Source organism: Scyliorhinus torazame, chromosome 5 (genome assembly GCF_047496885.1).
Source record: "Scyliorhinus torazame isolate Kashiwa2021f chromosome 5, sScyTor2.1, whole genome shotgun sequence".
NCBI classification, from domain to species: domain Eukaryota; kingdom Metazoa; phylum Chordata; class Chondrichthyes; order Carcharhiniformes; family Scyliorhinidae; genus Scyliorhinus; species Scyliorhinus torazame.
In genome coordinates, this window is record NC_092711.1 from 174,937,827 (window position 1) to 174,961,023 (window position 23,197).

Sequence of the window (23,197 nt, forward strand, 5' to 3'; positions counted from 1 at the left end):
TGTCGGTTAATTTTCCCCCTTGTTCAAGGGGCGGGCGAAACAACGGGTGGGGGCGGGGAGCGCCGGGCCTGCGCACTGGAACCCGGTGACGACAGCGCGGAAGAGTAATTCCTATTGGCTGATTCGGGCAGTGCCCCATTGTGATGTCACAGCGGAAGTGAAGGAAAAAAACTCCAACATCTGTGAGTAAAACACTTTCATTTCTCCCCCTTTCCATTTCTTTTCTCATTCTGACCTTCAATTGGTCACTTGCAGCAACTGAAGGGAAAGGAAGTGAATCCAGGGAGAGTGCAGACTCTGGAAAGGTTGGTTCAGGTCTCTCTCTCTCTCTGAAAGACATTGACATCCTTTGCTCCCTCAGCTTGACACATTTATTTGTCTGGCTAGAAGGATGGTCTCTCGCCACCGGGGGTAGCAGCGCGGTTGGGTGACCTGCACGGCTTCCTGCGGTTAGAGAAGAGAAAGTCTGAGTTAAGGGTGCAGCAGGGGAGTTTGAGAAAAGGTGGGGGATGTTTGTGACCATGTTTGAGGAGCTGTTCGTCGTGTGGGGGGTGGTGGGGGGAATGGAAAAGGAGAAAAATCTGTACAAACCATATAGATTGTTGGGAAGAATGTTTCCCGGGGTGTTTATTTGCTGTAACCTACTTTGATACAAGTTTGAATAAAATGCATTGAAAAAATAATTAATAAATAAAAGGATGGTCTCTTTCCTGATGTTCACAATTAAAGGAAGAGAAATTGGTGGCAAATCTCAGCAGGTTTGGCAGCATCTGTAGGGAGAAAAAAGCTGACGTTTCAAATCCGATGACTCTTTGACAAAACTTTGACAAAGAGTCATTGAACTCGAAACGTCAGCTCTTTTCTCTCCCTACAGATGCTGCCAGACCTGCTGAGATTTTCCATCATTTTCTCTTTCGTTTCAGATTCCAGCACCCGCAGTAATTTTCTTTTATCACAATTAAAGGGCTGGTTTCTCCAAGAGATGGCTGACATTTAATGGGACAGTAAATTAATATCGGCTAGAGATATGTCTAGTATTTTTAAATTAGATATATTATTTATAGTCTGTAATAAAGTACATTTACTATTATTTCTGGTTGTGTAATATTGTACTGTCGCTATTTATATATTTCCAGTCATCTCTTCCCTCAAAAGGCTATTAGTCTATGGAATTCTCTTCCACAGGGATCAATGGAGTCTGTGGATCACTGAATATATTCAAGGTTGAGTTGGACAGATTTTTAATATTTCTTTTGTTATGTTTTTTACCATTTTTAAAATAATGAATGCAACAGAATAACAGAAATATTGATGGAAAATTGGTACAGTGTAGAACAACTGATACTGCCAGCATAAATACAAGCAACACATTGCAGAATTAATTCATAGCAGGATATTTGAGTGACCAGAGCCTCTAGATGAAATGCCAGATCAGTTAACAGGTTAACATAGTGAGCGGGGAAAGAGGGTAAGATTATATAAAAACAGAAGAATAACAATGCAGGGCGCATACCCCAAAATATTACAAAACAGACTAACAGCATAGTCGAATTAAAATAACATAGATGCCATAGAATCTCTATAGTGCAGAAGGAGGCCATTCGCTTCTTCAAGTCTGCACTGACCATCAGAAAAAGCACTCACAGCGGCAGACTCCCCATCCTATTCCCATAATCTGGTGCATTGATCATGGTCAACCCACCTAACCTAACATCGTTTGTGCGGAGGGGCAAGAATTCAAAAATCCTTAAAACAGTACTACAATGGAGAAGAAACATGGGAGGCCTGGCCCTCCCGAACTTGCAATACTATCACTGGGCAGCCACGGCCGAAAGAGTGAGGAGATGGGTAAAGGATCCAGACATGGAATGGGTAAGGATGGATGAGTCCTCATGTACAGGAATGATCCTCCGGGCCCTCGCCATGGCAACACTCCCATCCCCGCCAGCACCAGTCCATTGGTGGCAGCTACCCTGAGAACCTGGAACCAGATGTGGTAGCATTTCAGTCTGACCGATGTGTCCTTCATGGCCCCCATCTGCGGCAACCATAGGTTTGCACCAGCCATTCTCAACACCACCTTCAAGAGGTAGAGACAAGAAGGGGGAACACTGATGGTTAGGGACTATGACACAGGAAATAGACTAGCGACCTTAGAGAGACTGGTCCTACCAAACAGGGATGAGCTCCAGATCAAAAACTTTCTCTGCAGGGAGACACCAGCATACCCAGGAACCCTGAGAAGCACAATGCAAGAGGAGCTACTGGACGCAGACAGTCTGGGGAAAGGAAACCGTGAGGACCTGTACCGACAACTCTTAATAAGGATGCGCTCCTTACTTGACGAAACCCAGGAAAAATGGGAGAAAGTGCGAGGGATGGAAATAGGGTGGGGACTCAGGAGCGAAGCACTGAACGGGACCAACTCCACCTTCTCCTACGCAAGGCGAAGCTTCATGCAGTTGAATGTTGTGTACAGAACATACCTGACAAGAACCCGAATGAGCAGGTTCTTCTCAGAGATGGAGGACAAATGTGAATGGTGCCAGCAGGGTCCGGCAAACCGTGCCCACATGTTCTGGGTATGCCCCAGACTTGTCAAATTCTGGACAGCCTATTTAGACGCAATGTCCATGGTTATGAGGGTGGAGCCGTGCCCACAAATGGCAGTCTTCGTGGAATCGGACCAGCCAGAACTATTCATGGGGAAGTGGGTGGACGCCCTTGCCTTTGCTTCTCTAATTGGCCGCTGGAGAATCCTGCTCGGCTGGCGATCAGCAGCACCACCCACAGCTGCAGACTGGCTGGCAGACCTATCGGAATTTCTCCACCTGGAGAAAATCAAGTTCACCGTCCAAGAGTCAGAGGATGGTTCCCACAAAGTGTGGAGGCCATTCACCAACTTGTTCCAGGACCTGTTTGAAGCCAGCGGCCAATGGAACACTGGGGAGGGAGGTGGACGTACGGGAGCCAACGGGATCACAGGGAGCAGGCAGGAAAAGGGGAGGGGGGGGCTACTGGGACAAGGAGGGAGAACCCAAAACCAACTGACACAGAGACCAGAGAGCCGAGAACAAAAATACAAGAAGAGGAACCCCCCAAGGGAAGGTTTAAAACAGGACAGGGAGTGCACGGGGTGGAAGGGGGAGGCCCATCAATGGGGGGGGAAGGGAGGGCACCGTCCACTTGTAAATAACAGATAACTCCCATTGTACAGTGAAGGGCCCAGGAAAGGACCCAGAAACAACGAGTGAAGGGGGCGGAGGGGAGGGACAGGAGATGGGGGGACCGGCACAAAGGAAATTGACATGCACATTGTAATCGGCAGAGTTACCCTGACTGCTTGGATAGTGTATAATAAGCATTGCCACAAGTCTGCGACTCGATGAAAAAGAGGTGAAAAAATCTGCCCCATCCAATCCCGCCTCAATTTAAAGTGTTCCTCATAATCCAGATGTGTTTCCTGTAATAAAACTATGTTGACTTTCTCCTTCAGAAAGGAGAGGATCTTTTTCCTTCTGATAGGGTGATGGATGCCCCGTACATTCCCTGAGAAAATTTGAAGATTAACTGCCGCTATTAGTTAGGCGACAGAGAGACAGGAACAGATTTTCACACCACAATCGGGCGTGTGCCATTACCCCCTCCTCCAACTCACTTTACCAAAGTCTCCTCAAACTGCTCCTTTCACGGATAAAAGCCCCGTCTGTACCAGAGTAGGATAAAGTCAACAACACATAAACCCTCCCATAATAACAACAATACAAAAGAATCACCACCACAATAGATCCAAGGGGACATTTCTCAATAAGACTGAGGACCCGGAGGATTAACCCCACGGCCAGACTGTCGTTACCCTCAGGATACCTTCTCCAAAATTAGGAAAAGAAAAGTAACTTCTGTAAATTGTTTTTACAGGATATTAGAAGAGGAGGAATTACAGACAGAAATCTCAAACGTCACATCTCAATCTGACTGAGTCTCTCAATTCCTTGGAACTGAGTATCACTGAATCAAGAAGGAGAAATGTTTGTCTTTTCTGTCGGCTTCAAAACATCAGTGAGACTGGAAAAGCCCCGAGACACACACACCTGAGTGAGAGTGTTCCAGAGCACTGACTGTGGAAAGAGCTTTAACCAGTTACAGAGCCTGAAAAAATATCACACCATTCACAGCGGGAGGGACGTGACACGTGTTCTATGTGTGTACGAGGCTTCAAAGATCGGCAAACCTGGAGAGACACGAGGAGACCCAAAATATGAAGATACCGTGGAAATGTGGGGACTGTGGGAAGGGATTCAGGTTTCCATCTGCGCTGGCCGCTCATCGGCGTATTCACACTGGGGAGAGGCCGTTCACCTGCTCTGTGTGTGAGAAGGGATTCATTCAGTTATCCACCCTGTTGACACACCAGCGAGTTCACACTGGGGAGAGGCCGTTCACTTGCTCTCAGTGTGAAAAGGGATTCACTCAGTTATCCGACCTGCGAATACATCAGTGAGTTCACACTGGGGAGAGGCCGTTCACCTGCTCTCAGTGTGAGAAGGGATTCACTCAGTTATCCCACCTGCGGAGACATCAGCGAGTTCACACTGGGGAGAGGCCGTTCACCTGCTCTCAGTGTGAGAAGGGATTCACTCAATCATCCGACCTGCAGAAACATCAGCGAGTTCACACTGGGGAGAGGCCGTTCACCTGCTCTCAGTGTGAGAAGGGATTCACTACTTCATCGAGACTGCTGGCACACCAGCGAGTTCACACTGGGGAGAGGCCGTTCACCTGCTCTCAGTGTGAGAAGGGATTCACTCAGTCATCCGCCCTGCAGAGACACCAGCGAGTTCACACTGGGGAGAAGGCGTTAACCTGCCCTCAGTGTGAGATGGGATTCACTCAGTTATTCAGCCTGCGGATACATCAGCGGGTTCACACTGGGGAGAGGACATTCACCTGCTGTCAGTGTGAAAAGGGATTCACTCAGTTATCCGACCTGCGGCGACATCAGCGACGTCACACTGGGGAGAGACCGTTCACCTGCTTTCAGTGTGAGATGGGATTCACTACCTCATCGAGCCTGAGGAAACACCAGCAGGTTCACACTGGGGAGAGGCCGTTCACCTGCTCTCAGTGTGAGAAGGGATTCGCTCAGTTATCCAACCTGCGGAGACATCAGCGAGTTCACACTGGGGAGAGGCCATTCACCTGCTTTCAGTGTGAGAAGGGATTCACTCAATCATCCGACCTGCAGATACATCAGCGAGTCCACACTGGGGAGAGGCCGTTCACCTGCTCTCAATGTGAGAAGGGATTCACTACCTCATCGAGCCTGCGGAAACACCAGCAGGTTCACACTGGAGAGAGGCCGTTCACCTGCTCTCAGTGTGAGAAGGGATTTACTCAGTTATCCCACCTGCGGACACACCAGCGAGTTCACACTGCGGAGAAGCCGTTCACTTGCTCTCAGTGTGAGAAGGGATTCATTACTTCATCGAGCCTGCTGGCACACCAGCGGGTTCACACTGGGGAGAGGCCGTTCACCTGCTCTCAGTGTGAGAAGGGATTCACTCGGTTATCCAACCTGCAGAGACACCTGCGAGTTCACACTCGGGAGAAGGCGTTAACCTGCTTTTAGTGAGAGAAGGGATTCAGATATCCATACGCCCTGCAGGAACACTAGCGAGTTCACCCCTGTAAGAGGCCAATCACCTGCTCTGAGCAGGGGAGACATTCAATGATCCGTCCCATCTCCGGACACACTAGCGAGTTAATTCTGATGAAAGACCATTCATCTGCTCTCAATGTGGGGAGAGGGTTTTGTGATTCATCACACCTGTTGTGACTCCAACAAGTTCACAATAAATTACAGATGTTGGCTCCGTTGTTATTGTTTCTGCTCTCACTGACATCCAGGACTGCATTTTGTTCATTCTGACATCTGGTGAATGGTGATGATTGGAGGGTTTCTTTCTGCTGGACTGGCCGGTCTAACACCTCTGCCTCCGGTGGGCTGACCATTTTTGAGCCTCGTTGCAATTACCTGGTTCCAAGTTTGACGAGGAGCACAGAATGAAAAGGTGTTTGCACGTTGGAAGATATTTAGTTCCCAAAGCAGCCACGTTGCCATGAAGATGGGCTGTGGTGGTTACAGGGTTCTTTTGTCTAATTTATCTGGATGTTTCTCGCAGAAGGAAACTGTCATGCTATGAGGGGCAAGTTGTCTGGTAGATTGGGAAATTACAATAAACAGATCACTGAAAGTGGCAACGCAGGTGGATAAGGAGCTAAGAAGGCAGACGGCATGGTTGTCTTCATTGGTCGGGACATTGAGTATAAAAATTGGCAAGTCATGCTGCAGCTGTACAGAACCTTAGTTAGGCCACACGTGGAATATTGCCTACAATTCTGGTCACCACATTACCAAAAGGATGTGGAGGCTTTGGAGAGAGGACAGAGGAGGTTTACCAGGATGTTTCCTGGCCTGGAGGGTATTAGCTATGAGGAGAGGTTGGATAAACCCGGATTGTTTTCACTAGAGCGACAGAGTTGAGCGACGACCCGATAAAAGTTTACAAAATTGACTGGCATGGACAGAGTTGATTGTCAGAAGCTTTTTCCCAGGTTGGAAAAGTCAATTACCAGGTGACATAGGTTTAAGGTCCGAGGGGCAAAGTTTAGAGCAGATGTGTGAGGGAGGTTTTTTTTACACAGAGGGTGGTGAGTGCCTGGAACTCGCTGCCGGAGGAGGTGCTGGAAGCAGGTACGATAGTGACATTTAAGAGGCATCTTGACGAATACATGAATAGGATGGGAATAGACGGATACAGACACTGGAAGCACAGAAGGTTTTAGTTTAGACAGACATCATGATCCGAGCAGGCTTGGTGGCCAAAGGGCCTGTTCCTGTGCTGTACTGTCCTTTGTTGTTCTTTGTATGACGACAGACAATAGACCGGCAACCACTCGCATTTTATTTACATAAAATATAGATTCCTTTAAGAAGCAAAAATTAAACAGCAAAATGAAGCTATCGTGGCTGACAAGAAAAGTTAAAGATTCTATTAGATCAATGGAGGAGACTCAAAGTGGCTAAAATATTAGTGAGCCTGAGGATTGGGAACTTGTTTTAGAATTCAGCAAAGGACCAAGAAACTGATAAAGAGAAATAGAATATGAGAGCAAACTGGGGAGAAACATAAAAACTGACTGGAAAAGCTCCTATAGGAATGTGAAAAGGAAAAGATTAGCAAAGACCAATGTGGGTCCATTCCAGGCAGAGACAGGAGAGTTTATAATGGGGGATAAGGAAATGGCAGAGAAACTAAACAATGTGTGTTTGTCTTCACGGAGGAAGATACAGAAATTGTCCTAAAACACACAGAAAACCAAGGGACCAGTGAGCACGAGGGACTGAAAGAGATTAGTATTAGTGAAAAAGTAGCACTGGAGAAATTAATGTGGTTGGAAGTTAATAAATCCCCAAAAGCTGATGCTCTACATCCCAGAGTGTTGAAAGAGGCGGCTGTCGAGATAGTGGATACATTGGTGATCACCTTTCACTATTATATAGATTCTGGAATGGTTCCTGCAGATTGGAAGGTGGTAAATGTAACCCCACTATTTAAGGAGAGAGAGAAAACGGGGAACCACAGACCCATTAGCCTGACATCAGTAGGAGGGAAAATGCTACAATCTATTATAAAGGAAGTGATAACATACGAATTAGGAGCAGGAGTAGGCCACTCGGCCCCTCGTGCCTGCTCCACCATTCAATAAGTTCACGGCTGATCTGATTGAATCCTCAACTCCACCGAGACCCCTCAGAAAATACATCTGAGGAGATAGTAATAATATTCTTTATTATTATAATCTTTATTATTGTTACAAATAGGCTTACATTAACACTGCAATGAAAATCCGCTAGTCGCCTCACGCCGCCACCTGTTCAGGTACACAGAGGGAGAATTCAGAATGTCCAATTCACCTAACAAGCACATCTTTTGGGACTTGTGGGAGGAAAGCCACACAGTTTTGGGGAGAACGTGGAGACTCCGCACAGACAGTGACCCAAGCCGGGAATTGAACCCGGGTCCCTGGAGCTGTGAAGCAACAGTGCTAACCACCATGTGCCTCCACACCGCTGTTTCAGTTATGGGGAACAAGGAAATGGCAGAGGAGATTGTTTTTTGTTTAATATTTTTATTCTCCTTTTTCACATTTTCTGCCAAATTTACACCCACCAACAATAAACAATAATCAGCAACAAATATGTTAATCCCCATAACAATAACAACAATCCCATCCCCCCACCAACCCCCAAACATCAGCCCGCATGTTTACATAAACAAATGACAAAAAGGAATCTGGGATTACCCATAGTCACCCTTAATACAAGCAGCCCCCCTCCCCCAACCCTCTCCCCCCCCCCCCATTCCCCCCAACTAATGTTCGATGTTATCCAGTTCTTGAAAGTGCTTAATGAATAATGCCCATGACTTGTAGAACCCCTCCATCCTTCCCCTCAGTTCAAACTTAACCTTCTCACGGGTCAAGTATTCCAACAGGTCCCCCCGCCACGCCAGGGCACAGGGTGGAGAAGCTGCTCCCAGCAGGATCCGCCTTCAGGCGATCAACGAGACGAAGGCTACAATATCTTCTGCCCCCGTTTCCAACCCTGGCTGATTTGACACCCCGAATATGGCCTCCCGGAGATCCGGGTCCAGTTTCACATGCACCACTTTAGAAATTACCTTAAAAACCTCCTTCCAGTACTCCTCTAGCTTTGGACAGGAACAAAACATATGAACGTGATTCGTGCCCCCTCCCCCTCCCCCCCCCCCCCCCACCCCCTCCTGCAACGCTCACACACATCCTCTACTCCTTCAAAAAATCGGCTCACCCTCACCCTCACCCTCGTGAGGTGTGCTCTGTATACCACCTTCAGCTGTATCAGCCCCAACCTCGCACATGAGGTAGAGGCATTTACTCTCCGGAGCACCTCACACCAGAACCCCTCTATAACCTCTCCCAACTCTTCCTCCCACTTTGCTTTGATCCCTTCCAGTGGTGCCTTAGCCTCCGTACACCGCTGACACTACCCCCTTCTCCAGTACCCTGATCGTCAGCACCTCCTCCAGCAATGTGGAGGCCGGTTCCTCCGGGAAGCTCTGTATCTCCTTCCTGGCAAAATCTCGAACCTGCATGTATCTAAACATTTCTCCCTGCTCCAGCCCATACTTAGCTTCCAGCTCCCTCAATCCTGCAAACCAACCTCTAAGAAACAAATCTTTTAGCGTCTTGATCCCCTTCTCTTCCCATTTCCGAAAACTTCCATCCCACCTCCCTGAACACGCTGATGTGTCTGCAGATGCGGTAACTGAGTGAATCCCTTTCCACACTCAGAGCAGGTGAATGGTCTCTCCCCGGTGTGAACACACTGGTGTCTCAGCACGTGTGCAGACCGAGTGAATCCTTTCCCACACTCAGAACAGGAGAACAGCCTCTCCCCAGTGTGAACTCACCTGTGTTCCTGCAGGCTGCATGAATGAGTGAAAGCCTTCTCACACTCAGAACAGGTGAAAGGCCTCTCCCCAGTGTGTACTCGCTGGTGTGTCAGTAGAGTCGGTAAAGCACCGAATCCCTTACCACACACGGAGCAGGTGAACGGCCTATCTCCAGTGTGAACTCGCTTGTGTCGCAGCAGTTTAGATGAATCACTGAATCCCTTCCCACATCCCGAGCAAGTGAATGGCCTTTCCCCAGTGTGAATTCGCTCATGTTTATACAGGTCTGATGAATTACTGAATCTCTTTACACACTGAGAGCACGTGAATGGTCTCTCCCCAGTGTGAACCCGCTGGTGTTTATACAGGTCTGATGAATTACTGAATCCCTTTACACACTGAGAGCAAGTGAATGGTCTCTCCCCAGTGTGAACCCGCTGGTGTTTATACAGGTCTGATGAATTACTAAATCCCTTCCCACACTCGGAGCAGGTGAATGGTCTCTCCCCAGTGTGAACCCGCTGGTGTTTATACAGGTCTGATGAATTACTGAATCCCTTCCCACGCTCAAGGCAAGTGAACGGCCTCTCCCCGGTGTGAATTCGCTGGTGGGATTGCAACGTGGATAAATGACTCAAACCGCTTCCACACTCAGGGCAGATGAACGGTCTCTCCCCAGTGTGACTGCGGTAATGAGCCTCCAGTTGTGACGGGTATTTGAATCTCTTGCCACAGTCCTCACATTTCCATGGTTGCTGCATGCAGTATGTGTCTCTCTCCAGGTCCGATGATCAGTTGAAACCTTGTCTTCACAGCGAACACGTGTATGGATTTTCCCCTCTCTGAATGGAGCGATGTTTCTTTGGGCTGTGGAGCTGGTTAAAGCTCATTCAATATCTGCACTAGGACACTCTCACTCAGGTATGTGTGTCTTGGTACTTTTCAGATTGCAAAGTTGCTGAAAATCCTTTGAAGCCAACAGATGAGACAAACTTTTCTTCTTCTGGATTCAAAGTCTGATAATATTCAGCCCCAAAGAGTCGAGTGACTCTGTCAGATCGTGTTGTGATGTCTGAGATATCTGACTGGAATTCGTCCTCTTCTAATATACTGTAAAAACAATTTACAAAATACATCACTGTCAGTGCAGGATAGAAATTCAGAACAGACAATTCTAGTTGCCATGGAACATTCTTTCCTCTCTTGTTCCCCAAAAGCTGTGAATCTCCATCGCACACATTCTCCCTCCATTCTCGCTCCGCTTTTCCCAGTAAATACTCAATAATACCGCACTAAAAATGTGTGTAATATACAGGACTTGATTACAGGACTGGAGACTGATGGGGCTGTGAGGGAGATAGTTATTTCAACAGTGAGATGTGAGAGATCTGCAACTCGCTGCCTATGAGGGTGGAGGAAGCACAGACGATCATCATTTCAAAATAAAAGTGTGAGGAAATAAACTTGCAGAGTAATGGGGATATCGAGGGGGGAATGTGACTGATTGGATTTCTCTACAAAGTCGGCATGGATTGGGTTACTGAATGGAATCCAAGTGTCGTAATCATCATAGAATTTATATCATAGAATTTACAGTGCAGAAGGAGGCTATTCGGCCCAGCGAGTCTGCACCGGCTCTTGGAAAGAGCACCCTACCCAAGATCAACACCTCCACCCTATCCCCATAACCCAGTAACCCCACCCAACACTAAGGTCAATTTTGGACACTAAGGGCAATTTATCATGGCCAATCCACCTAACCTGCACATCTTTGGACTGTGGGAGGAAACTGGAGCACCCGGAGGAAACCCACGCACACACGGGGAGGATGTGCAGACTCCGCACAGACAGTGACCCAAGCCAGAATCGAACCTGGGACCCTGGAGCTGTGAAGCAATTGTGTTATCCACAATGCTACCGTGCTGCCCTAAATAAATGTGTCAAGCTGAGGGAGCAAATGTCTTTAAGAGAGAGAGAGAGCTGGGTCAACCTTTCCAGAATCTGCACCCTCCCTCGATTCACTTTCTTTCCCTTCAGTTGCTCCGAGTCGCCAATTGAAGGTGAGAATGAGAAAAGAAATGGAAAGGGGGAGAAAATAAAGTGTTTTACTCACAGATGTTGGGGACAGGAGGAGGTTTCAGTCTGTGGGGAGCTCAATCTTCATTCACTCAAAGTCCGCCTTCTGATTAGCTGGAGGATCAGAGTCCTTCCGGTCCACCAACTTTTGCTATTGGTTAATACCGTAACAGGACGTTCAGGGGGGTGGGCTCGACTCTGCACCACATGCGCAGCTTCCCTCTCTTGAACATGCATAGGCCTGGGTCGCGGGCGCGGTGGAAAGAGCGGTTTCACCAACGCTGGGGATTGTGGGAGATGCGGCCGTCATTACTCATCCAAAGCCCAGTCTCCAAACTCCTGGGTGACAAGTAGCGGTGGGAGGGCAGTGACCCCACACTGATACAACGTACACGTGGGTAGTCACTGGATTTGATTGCGTGCTCCCCTTAGCAAAACAGTTTGTTAACTCTAGGTGTAAAGATTTAGATACATGTGTGACATATTGGGGAGGGCAATAAGTGAATGTGAAACTGAACCCGAGAGTCAGCACCTTCAGGGGAGGAGAATTGTGGATAAGCAGCAGGAGTAATTCTGGTGGGAGGATTATTTCTTAATTTCTATCCTGTACTGACAGTGATGACATTTGCAAACTCATTCATCAGATAGGTGGATTTGAAGACAGAAATTGCAAGCCAGGCACCTCGTTGTCATCTGACAGATTCAGTTAATTCATCAGGATCTGAATATCATGAACCATTGAATCTAGAAGGAGAAATTATGATCTGTCAGCTTTCAAATAATTTAAATATTACTTTCACTGGAAAGGCACAAGGACTCATCCAAGTGAGAGTTCCACTGCACTGACTGTGCAAAGCCTGAAATATTATCACAACATTCACATTGAGGAGAAACCTTTCCTGGTGTTCTGTATGTGGATGAAACTTCAACTGAGCATTGAACCTGAAGAGACACAAGGACACACACCAACGGAGGAACAATCATCAAGGTCCCCGATAATTTTAATGTCAATTGGGAGAATCAGATTCGCAAAAATATCCTAAAAAATGGGTTCAGAGTCTTTTTGGAACAATTTCTTGGAGCCATACATTTTAGAGCCAACCAGGGAGCAGACTATCCTCGATCTGGTAATGTGCAACAAGACAGGATTAGTCAATAATCTCATTGTGATGGAGCCTCTAAGTCACATTGATCATAATATAATAAAATTCCACTTTCAGTTTGAAGGTGAGAAGTGCTGGTCTAAGGGCGGCACAGTGGAGCAGTGGTTAGCATAGCTGCCTCATGGCGCTGAGGACCTGAGTTCGATCCCGGCCCCGGATCACTGTCCATGTGGAGTTTACACATTCTCCCCATGTCTGTGTGGGTCTCACCCCCACAACCCAAAGGTGTGCAGTGTAGGTGGATTGGCCACGTTAAATTGCCTTTTAATTGGAAAAAAAAGAATGGGGTACTCTAAATCTTTTTTAAAAGTGCTGGCCTAAGTTAAAAACTAAATAAAGAGAACTCTGAAGGGTATGAAGGGAGAGCTGGCGAAAGCGAACTTGGGAAGCTAGGTTGAAAATTGGGACATCAGTATGGAAGTGAGTGACTTTGAATAACTCTCAGCAAACATTTATGCCAGAGAGAAAGAAAGGCTGTTTGAGAAGAATGCATCATCCATGGTTAAATAAGGAAGTCAAGGAATGTATTAAATTGAAAGAAACACCATCAAAATCTACAAAGGTTAGTGTTCATTCAAAAGTTGGGCAGATTTTAGAATCAGCAAAGAATGAGTAAAAGATAAGAAACAGGCAGAAATTAGAGTATGAGGGTAAACATTCTCGGACTACAAAAGTAGATAGTAAAGGTTTCTGCAAGTATTTGAAGAGGAAAAGAGTGACTAAATCCAGGTTGGTCCTCTGGAGAGTGAGCCTGGGAAATTGATCATGGAAAACAAAGAAATGATGGAGGCTTGAAACAGGTATTTTGTGTCTATCGTCACGGTACCAGACCGAGAACAATTCACAAAGATAATTGAAAATCGAGAGGTAATAGGGAGGGAGGAACACAGAACAATCACCAGAGAAAAGATGCCAGGAAAACTATTGAACCTAAAGGCTGACAAGTCCCCAGGACTGGGTGACCTGCATTCTTGGGCTTTAAAAAAAGTGGTGGCAAAGAGAGTAGATGTATTGGTTATAATCCCACAAAATTCCTTAGATTCTGGAAAGGTCCCAGTGGATTGGAAAATAGAGAATGTAACACCTCTATTCCAGAAAGGAGGGAGGCAGAAAGCAGGAAACTATAGGCCAGTTAGCCTAACATGTGTGACAGGGAAAGTGCGAGAATCCATTATTAAGGAGGTTACAGCAGATTACTTAGAAAATGTAAACATTATTACTTTTTATTTATAACGAGAACTACCATGAAATATGCAGTAAATGCAACTGGTTAACTACAAGTTAATACCTAATACCCACATCAACCTGCCCCACCCTCTCTCTCTCATACACACACACACAAGACAGACAACCGCAAAGGGGTGGAAAGGGGCAAAAAAATTCAAAATTGGAGGAAAGAGTCTTTCTTCACAACAAGCTTGCAGATTAAAGTCTTTGGTTTGCAGTCTGTAAAGATCTTCTTTGGAGATTCATTCATTCAGGTACTCTCTACATTAAAAATGCAGGAGTCAAACCTTTTCTGGAGAGACACCTTAGTTCACGTCAAACTTTGCTTTCAGTTTGTAGTTTGTCTTTCGGTCCCTGTAGTCTCAGAAATACAGCACCCACCAGGCTCTCTGGAGAGAGAGCCAGCCCTCACAATGGCCTTCTGGGGAGAGTTAGCTGGACCTTTTTGGAGAGAGTTAGATGTATCAGCGTGCTGCCAGAGTCAAAACTGATACCAAACTGATATCTTGGGACTCGGAAAAGCATTCTAGTGGAATAATATCCAATCACCACCTGTTACTGGACAGATCACAGATCTTTGGGCCAATTCATTGGCAACCGGCCAAATCAATCAAATGGACGTTTCATTATGAGATATGCAAGACATAAATCACAGACGTTCAATCCATCCCCATTATACAAGTTACCTACCCAGTCTTTATATTGGTAACTAGTCAGCCCTTAAACCCATGACAAAGCATCTGCAATCACATTATCCTTTCCAGGAATATGTACAATTGTAACATTGAACTGTTGTAATAATAAACTCCAATGGAATAATCTTGCGTTCCAGGTTTTAAACTTCTCTACAAATGCAAATAGATTATGGTCTGTGTAACAATGCTTTGCTGATTGTCATGTTGGACATGTACTACGAAGTGCTAAAGGGCTAGTCGCAAGGCCAAGGCTCAATGATGGAATACTTTCTTTGGCACAGACTGAATTTGTTTCTAAAAATACCTCCCTAGCCTCTTTATTCCTTCATTGTTGTCCTGTAGTAGCACTGCCCCTACTCCCAGGTCACTGGCATTTGTGGCCATTTTAAATGGTCTGGAAATGTCTGGGATGGCCAGCAATGGTTCGCCCACCAACATGGATGTCAATCTGTCAAACCCTACTTGGCGTTCTGTGGATCATTGCATTTTTAATTGTTTCCGCTACATATCGAACGTGCTTTTTATTTCAGTTTCTAACTGAGGAGGATTTTGCTTTATTCGTTCAGAATTTCTGATGTTTACTTCATGATTTGTTAACCGAGTGCCGCTTGGTGCTTCCATTCAATTCTATTCATACCCTTTCAGCATCTTTGTTATATCTGCCCCTTTCTGGGTGTCGTGCAATGTAAAGATGTGGAGATGCCAACATTCGACTGGAGTGGGCTCAGTAAGAAGTCTTACAACACTAGGTTAAACTCAAACAGGTTTGTTTCGGATCATTAGCTTTCGGAGCACAGCTCCTTCATCACCTGATGAAGGAGCTGTGTTCTGAAAGCACGTGTAATGTAATCAGTCTTTTCTGATTGTCCAATAAATGTTTATCCATATTTCAAAGATTTGCTACAGTCAAACAAAAAGCACTATTGTCAATGCTGAGGGAAATATTTGGTTCATTTTAAATCCATAAACACTCTCCAACCCCTCCAGCTTTACATGCTCTCTTTTCTTGCACATGGTTACTTTCAGAAATAAGAACCATTCTTTGTTTTACAGCTTCTACCTCCTCTTTGGAGTTTTCGTAATCACAACTCTTATCCCGATTTAGCAATACAGACCTTCAGAATCAGAGGATAACACATTGTTGGACCCATGCATTTTCTGTTTTTTGTTACCAGATGTGGTGACAGAATCACGACATAGGTCTCCATTCACCTTCCTCTTAGTTTTAAAAGATATTGATGACTGATTATTTCATCTCCTTTGCCATTTGCTCCCTTTAAGAAGCACTGTGGATCTTTAAAAGGATGTGGGTGAACCAGCTTAGTGCCACTTCTCAGTCCTCGTCCTGACTAACTGATGCTGTGCTATCAAGGAAATGTTGCTTCAAAGGAGGCATGCTGTGGGAAATATTTCCCCTGAAGGGGATAGCAATGGATTTACTACAAGGGACTTTAACAAATCACTTTTAGAAAAGTCCAATTCACTTTCTTCCTCCAATTTTCTGCCTTCATTCTGAGCTCTGGGAGAATTACTTGTCATTGGCACAAGATCAGTTAGTGACAGGTCTATTTGGTAATAGCTGTTCATCATCACTCCATAATCAGAAGCAAAATTGAATTTGGTACTCTCGTCTGTCTCTTCATCACTGTCACTACTATTAAATTCAAACTCCTCTTTCCTATGGTCACCTTCAGTCTTAGAATTCTGAGAATCTGGTTCACTGTTTGATCTGTGATTAACATCTTTCAACATTTTTCTTTGAGTAATTTAATGCCCAATGAGTTTTCTTAATTCCCACATGCCCTACTGTTGGTATTTCATGTGATAACTGCAGTAATTCTCTCACACCCTCTGTTATCATGGTTGAATCTACAACCGTCACTCCTGCCAAATCATTCCCCAAAAGTAAATCTATTCCGTCCACTGGGAATTTCTCAGCCAGCCCAACAACTACTGGACCTGACACGAGATCACACTCCAATTGTACTTTATACAATGGGACTGGAATACAATCTCCACTTTTCCCATTCACTAATTCCTCAGCTTTCATTGAGTCTCTGAAAGAAGAAACAAATCCTTCTCCAGTAAGAGAGTTTGCGTAGCCCCTGTATCCCTTAAGATTGTTATGGGTTTGGCACATGTTGGACATGTAAAGTCACAGTTTGTGGCTTAAGAAAAGGAGTGGGAAAACAGACTCAATCAAACAGGATAAGCCAGTGGGTTTTATTAAAGTGGGAGGAAAAAACATTGTCCCAGTGGAAAAGTGCAACAGAGTGTAGAGCCTATTGAGAGGTTGGTGGATAAGCAGGTAACATAACTTTTTAAGGATATTTGTGAGGGTGAGGTTTACTCGTGTGTACAAGGTGGAGTAGGTAAGGAGATTCAGATCTTGAGGGATACAGGAGCAAGTCAATCTTTTTTTTAATAAACATTTTATTGAGGCATTTATGGTATTACAACGACAACAAAATAAACAATGTCCATGTAAATATAAACATAGTGCAAAAGCCGTCTTTCACCCTTACAGGGACCACCTTTACTAACCCCCTACTCTAAACTAAGCGAAACCCGAATCCCCCCTCACCACACCGATGCTCCCTCCACTCCCACATTCCTCCTCAATTGCCCCCCCCCCCCCCCCCGCCTTCTGCTGATGGTTAATTTTCCCCAAAGAAGTCGACGAACGGCTGCCACCTCCGGGCGAACCCTAACACTGACCCTCTCAAGGCGAACTTGATTTTTTCCAAACAGAGAAAGCTAGCCATGTCAGTTAGCCAGGTCTCCGTCTTCGGGGGCTTTGGGTCCCTCCAGGCTAATAGTATCCATCTCTGGGCTACCAGGGAAGCAAAGGCTAGAACGTTTGCCTCTTTCTCCTCCTGGATTCCCGGGTCTTCCGACATTCCAAAAATCGCCACCTCTGGACTCGGTGCCACCCTTGTTTTTAACACCTTGGACATGACATCCGCAAACCCCTGCCAGAATCCCCTAAGCATCGGGCATGCCCAGAACATATGGACATGGTTCGCTGACCCTCCTGCACACCTTGCGCACTTATCTTTTACCCCAAAGAACCTGTTCATACGGGCCACTGTCATGTGGGCCCGGTGAATGACCTTAAATTGTAGCAGGCTGAGCCTGGCACATGTTGTGGACGCGTTGACTCTACTCAACCCGTCCGCCCAGAGACCATCCTCTATCTCTCCTCCTAACTCCTCTTCCCATTTGTGTTTCAGCTCCTCAGTCTGCGTCTCCTCTGACCCCATAAGTTCCCTATTAATGTCCGAAACCCTCCCTTCTCCCATACACATTCTGGAAACTACCCTGTCCTGTATCCCCCTTGGTGGTAGGAACGGGAAGGTTGAGACCTGCCTGCGTACGAAGTCCCGTACCTGGAGGTACCTAAACTCATTTCCCCTAACCCAATCCAAATTTCTCCTCCAGCTTTCTCAGGCTAGAAAAGCTCCCCTCCATAAACATATCTCCCATCCTCTCAATCCCTGCACTCTGCCAACTCCGGAACCCTCCATCTAACCTTCCCGGGGCAAACCGGTGATTATTACAGATTGGAGACCACACCGATGCTCCCTCCACTCCCACATTCCTCCTCAATTGCCCCAGAGCATCAGGGCTGCCACCACCACGGGCTAGTGGAGTACTGTGCCGGCGGGAATGGCAGAGGCGCCGTTATCAATGCCCCCAAACTGGTGCCGTTGCATGATGCCGCCTCCACACGCTCCCATATCGACCCTCCCCCCACCACCCACTTCCTGATCATGGCTATATTCACCGCCCAATAATAATTACTAAAGTTCAGCAGCGCCGGCCCGCCCTTCCCCCGGCTCTGCTCAAGCATCCCCTTTTTTACTCGCAGGGTTTTACTCACCCATACAAAGCCAGTGATCACCTTATTGACCCGTTTATAGAAGGACCATGGAATAAAGATGGGGAGACACTGAAACACAAACAGGAATCTCGGGAGGATCGTCATTTTCACTATCTGCACCCTCCCAGCTAGTGACAACGGAAGCGCGTCCCACCTTCGGAAATCGCCCTTCATTTGGTCTACTAATCGGGCCAAATTTAACTTGTGTAGCCGTTCCCATTCCCGCACCACCTGAATGCCTAGGTATCGAAAGCTTCCCCCTACCACCCTAAACAGCAGCTCCCCCAATCACCTCTCCTGACCTTTGCCTGGATCACAAACATCCCACTTTTCCCCATATTCAGTTTATAACCCGAAAACAGGCCAAATTCCCCCAGAATCCTCATAATTTCATCCATCCCTCTAGTGGGTCCGAAACATATAGGAGCAGGTCGTCTGCATATAGAGAGACTCTGTGTTCCACTCCCCCCCCGGACCATCCCCTTGAGGCTCTCAGTGCAATTGCCAGCAGCTCTATGGCCAACGTGAACAGGAGTGGGCATCCCTGTCCCGTCCCCGATGCAGCCTGACATAGTCCGATGTTGACCTGTCCGTCCGTAGCTCGCAACCTGATACAACTGCCTGACCCAGTCAATAAAGGCCTGCCCTAATCCAAACCACCCCAGTACCTCCTGCAGATATTCCCATTCCACCCAATCAAATGCCTTCTCTGCATCCATTGCGACCACTACCTTCACGTCCCTACCTTCTGGGGGCATCATAATCACATTTAACAACCTTCTTATATTGGCCGCCAACTGCCTACCCTTAACAAATCCCGTCTGGTCCTCCGCAATCACGGCCGGAACGCAGTCTTCAATCCGAGAGGACAAGATTTTGGCCAGCAGTTTGGCGTCCACATTTAGTAGGGATGACCTATAGGTTCCGCATAGCCCTGAGTCCTTGTCCCGCTTCAGGATCAATGAGATAGTGGCCTGTGACATCGTCGGGGGAAGCACCCCAGGTTCCCTTGCCTCATTGTATGTCCCCATCAACAGCCACCCCAATAGCCCAGAGAACCTTTTACAGAACTCCACTGGATACCCGTCTGGCCCCGGGGCTTTACCCGACTGCATGGCCTTCAGTCCCTCTGCTATTTCGTCCAACCCAATCGAGGTCCTCAGCCCTTCTCCAAACCCCCCGTCCACCTTCGGGAACTTCAGCCCCCCCTAAAAAGTGCCTCATTCCCTCCGGCCCAGCTGGGGGTTCCGACCCATACAACCTGCTGTAAAACTCCTTGAACGCCTTATTCACCCCTGCTGAGTCTCCGACCACGTTTCCGTCCCCATCCTTTACTTTCCCTCTCTTCCTGGCTGCCTCCCTCTTTCTAAGCTGCTGTGCAAGCATTCTGCTGGCCTTCTCACCATGTACATATATCGCCCCCTCACATTCCTCAGCTGTTCCATCACCTTCCCTGTAGTTAACAAGCCGAACTCCGCCTGTAGCCTCTGTTGCTCCCTTAGAAGCCCTGCCTCTGAGTTTTCCACATACCTCCTGTCAACCTGCAGTATCTCCTTTATCAGTCCGTCCGTCTCTTGCTCTGTCGGCTTTCTCTCTGTGGGCCCGTATCGAGATCAGCTCCCCTCTAACCACCACCTTCATTGCCTCCCAGGCACCACCGCCGAAACCTCACCTGTGTCATTGATTTCCAGGTAGTTCTGAATATATTTGAGCAAGTCAATCTTTAATGGTGAGAAATGGTTTGGGAGGAGTTTTGGCAGAAAATGTGGTCATTTGTGGAATATGGGGTTGGTTTAGCACAGTGGGCTAAATAGCTGGCGTGTAATGCAGAACAGTGCCAGCAGCACGCGTTGAATTCCTGTACCGGCCTCCCCGAACAGGTGCCGGAATGTGGCAACTAGGGGCTTTTCACAGTAACTTAATTGAAGCCTACTTGTGACAATAAACGATTATTATTATTATTTAGTGGTGAGAGCAGTAGTGTGCCACTATGTAAGGTATGGCGAGAGAGTTCAGTGAAAAGTGGTGAAGTGGTAGTAGGAGTAAAAGAAAAATTACCTTTTTAGGATAAGATTTATCCTAGATAATAATATACCTGGATCACAGGTGGGAGTGCAACCTACTATGGTTGAAAAGCCAGTGGAAAGTGGAACTGAGATGTTGCAAGAAATAGATCCAGGAGTGTTTCCTAATTGTGTGGTAATCAGATCACAAAACCACTGGTTAAGACAGGAGGAAGAGAATTTGAGGAGTGCCAATAGGGAGGCTGAGGTTCAGTTGTCAGAAAACATGTTTGATCAGATGGTTGGTAAAAACAAGAGCAGGTGGTGGATGAAGTGGATAATTTTAGTTCAAGCAAGTTGGTTCAATGGGGAGAATGTGCAGTTCCGCAGACAGTGACCCAAGCTGGGAATCAAACCTGGGTCCCTGGTGCTGTGATGCAACAGTGCTAACCACTGTGCTACCATGCCACACCGGTAGTGACACAAGAGGTGATTATACTAGTATCTGGTCAGGACTGGAGCTGTCTCACAGTTTTATAGAGAGCATCGTCTGTGGTGGAGGCTGAAGAGCTTGTACAAATGTAGCCAGAATGTTCAGCAAACGTTTGCATGCACTGACTGTTGTTTTGCACTGTCCAAATGCACCAGCACTTACCCATTATTTTTGGCTATCCTCAACAGACACAGAATACAAAGCAGCTGATAAATGTGAAGAACAGATGATGAATGCTGCAGCATCGATAGCAACCTGTCTGACCATCAAGAGAAGAATTCTGCTGTCAGAGCCAGGCAACTACATATCACTGAATTGTGTGTTTTTTTAAATTTAGAGTATCCAATTATTTTTTCTAATTAAGGGGCAATTTAGCATGGCCAATCCACCTATCTTGCACATCTTTGGGTTGTGGGGGTCAGACCCACGCAGACACGGGGAGAATGTGCAAACTCCACACGGACAGTAACCCAGGGCCAGGATCGAACCTGGGACCTCGGCGCCGTGAGGCAGCAGTGCTGACCACTGTGCCACCATTCTGTGCATTTATCACTGAATTGTTGATGAAGCTTTTCTTGTGTAATCTTGGGAGGCCACCCTGACCGTTGAAATCTCTCTCGCTCGAAGTAGTGGTTAAATTTATGCTAATGACTGTGACATGTGAGAAGACTAAAATGGACTATACTCACGTGTATGTTAGCCTGTTGAAAAATGTAAAATGTTATTATAGATTATAAGTTGCATGTAATCAGAAGAAATGTTTAAAGTTAAAAAGTTTTTAGAAAAATAAAGCCATCTGCGGACGTTGCTGGTTCATTTTTTTAAAGGGGAAGCTGTGACGATTGGAAGATTTTAGGAAAATTGGATCATAAATGTATTGGGCAATTTCAGGGTTAAAAGCGTGGGGTTAGAGTGTGATTCACTGCAGAGGTCCTGTTTTTATTTTAAAGAAGGATCCTGTTTGGCAGGGCCTGGGTGTTTTTAGTAGCCAGAAGGTGAAATTGACAAAGGAATGTGTTTTTTCAGTCTGGACTAATGGACTGTGGTCTGACTGGGAAAGTATTTGTGGAATGAATGTACTTTGCAGCTGTCAGAGATCATTTGTTTTCCAGCTTAGGGAGACGAGGTCATTGCTGGGTGCAACCAAGGAAGTCAGAAAGACATTTTAAAAATCTTTAAAGATCAGTTTTTGGAGAAAGATTTGGAGAGAGGAGTTGAATTCTGGGTCCACAATTCTCCCACAGTAAGACAGATTGAGAGCTGTATCTTTCTTTTCCTGTTGTTTAATGGGGGATTGAGTAGTAGTGCTTAAATGGGTAATTGTAAGCTGTTGTTTTTGGGTGTGAAGTTAAAAAGTTTAATATTGTAGCCACAATAAAGTTTTCTTTTAAACATAACCAAACCCTATTTCTTCATGCAATCACTCCTGGAACGAATCATTCTTTCCGCAGCCTTACAAATAAACTGAAATATTGGGGTCCTGTATCCCAGCCACTGTTGGGGTCTGGTCTGGGATCGGAACAGTGACCGATGTAACAATTGGTTGGAGGTCCATTTCCCATTCAGTCCTCCAGCACGGTAGCATTGTGGATAGCACAATTGCTTCACAGCTCCAGGGTCCCATGTTCGATTCCCGGCTTGGGTCACTGTCTGTGCGGAGTCTGCCCATCCTCCCTGTGTGTGCGTGGGTTTCCTCCGGGTGCTCCGGTTTCCTCCCACAGTCCAAAAATGTGCAGGTTAGGTGGATTGGCCATGATAAATTGCTCTTAGTGTCCAAAATTGCCCTTAGTGTGGACCTTGGGTAGGGTGCTCGTTCCAAGAGCCGGTGCAGACTCGATGGACCGAATGGCCTCCTTCTACACTGTAAATTCTATGATGTATGCCACTCTATTAGTGCAACACCCATGGAAGTTTACCAACTGGGATGCAGGCCCCATTATTCTCAGCTAATTTCAGCCCTCAGCTCCGTCGCCTGGCTGTCATTGATATGAGCAGTAGAGAGACAGAAAGGTGCAGAGGAGCAAGTGGGAAAAACTTGTGGCTCGAAATCAACACTTCAACATTTGGCAGTTAAATCGATGTTATTTAATTATTAGATTGAGGCAAAGGTTAAAGTATAACTTTTCCTTTCTAACTAGTGTCTGCCTTGGCTCAGTGGGC

At 46.4% G+C, this 23,197-nt stretch overlaps 2 protein-coding genes across 9 annotated transcripts; one reads left to right on the forward strand and one right to left on the reverse strand.

The window, feature by feature from the left end:
* The first annotated feature begins 51 nt into the window (after positions 1 to 51).
* LOC140422393 (uncharacterized) lies at positions 52 to 22,747 on the forward strand. Of its 8 annotated transcripts, XR_011947424.1 has the most exons (4): positions 189 to 305; positions 1,137 to 1,223; positions 10,313 to 10,418; positions 21,226 to 22,739. XR_011947424.1 is itself a non-coding variant. In XM_072507419.1 (3 exons), exon 3 carries the CDS (start codon positions 4,880 to 4,882, stop codon positions 5,627 to 5,629), a length of 750 nt encoding a protein of 249 aa, XP_072363520.1. In that variant the 5' UTR covers positions 87 to 182; positions 1,137 to 1,223; positions 3,919 to 4,879; the 3' UTR covers positions 5,630 to 5,877. The 8 variants fall into 8 exon arrangements, 4 of the variants coding, with proteins under 4 accessions (XP_072363520.1, XP_072363524.1, XP_072363523.1 ...); XR_011947425.1 differs by lacking the exons at positions 189 to 305; positions 1,137 to 1,223 and adding an exon at positions 73 to 182 and having other exon boundaries at positions 21,226 to 22,738; XR_011947426.1 differs by lacking the exons at positions 189 to 305; positions 10,313 to 10,418 and adding an exon at positions 87 to 182 and having other exon boundaries at positions 21,226 to 22,737.
* On the reverse strand, positions 8,880 to 10,601 carry LOC140422394 (uncharacterized). Its single transcript, XM_072507424.1, has one exon. It carries the CDS (start codon positions 10,256 to 10,258, stop codon positions 9,512 to 9,514), a length of 747 nt encoding a protein of 248 aa, XP_072363525.1. The 5' UTR covers positions 10,259 to 10,601; the 3' UTR covers positions 8,880 to 9,511.
* Positions 22,748 to 23,197: the final 450 nt, after the last annotated feature.

Bases quoted from the DNA above. Each gene is read 5' to 3' on its own strand.
- LOC140422394 (XM_072507424.1), bottom strand. From the start codon at position 10,258: ATGCAGCAACCATGGAAATGTGAGGACTGTGGCAAGAGATTCAAATAC.
- LOC140422393 (XM_072507419.1), top strand. From the start codon at position 4,880: ATGGGATTCACTCAGTTATTCAGCCTGCGGATACATCAGCGGGTTCAC.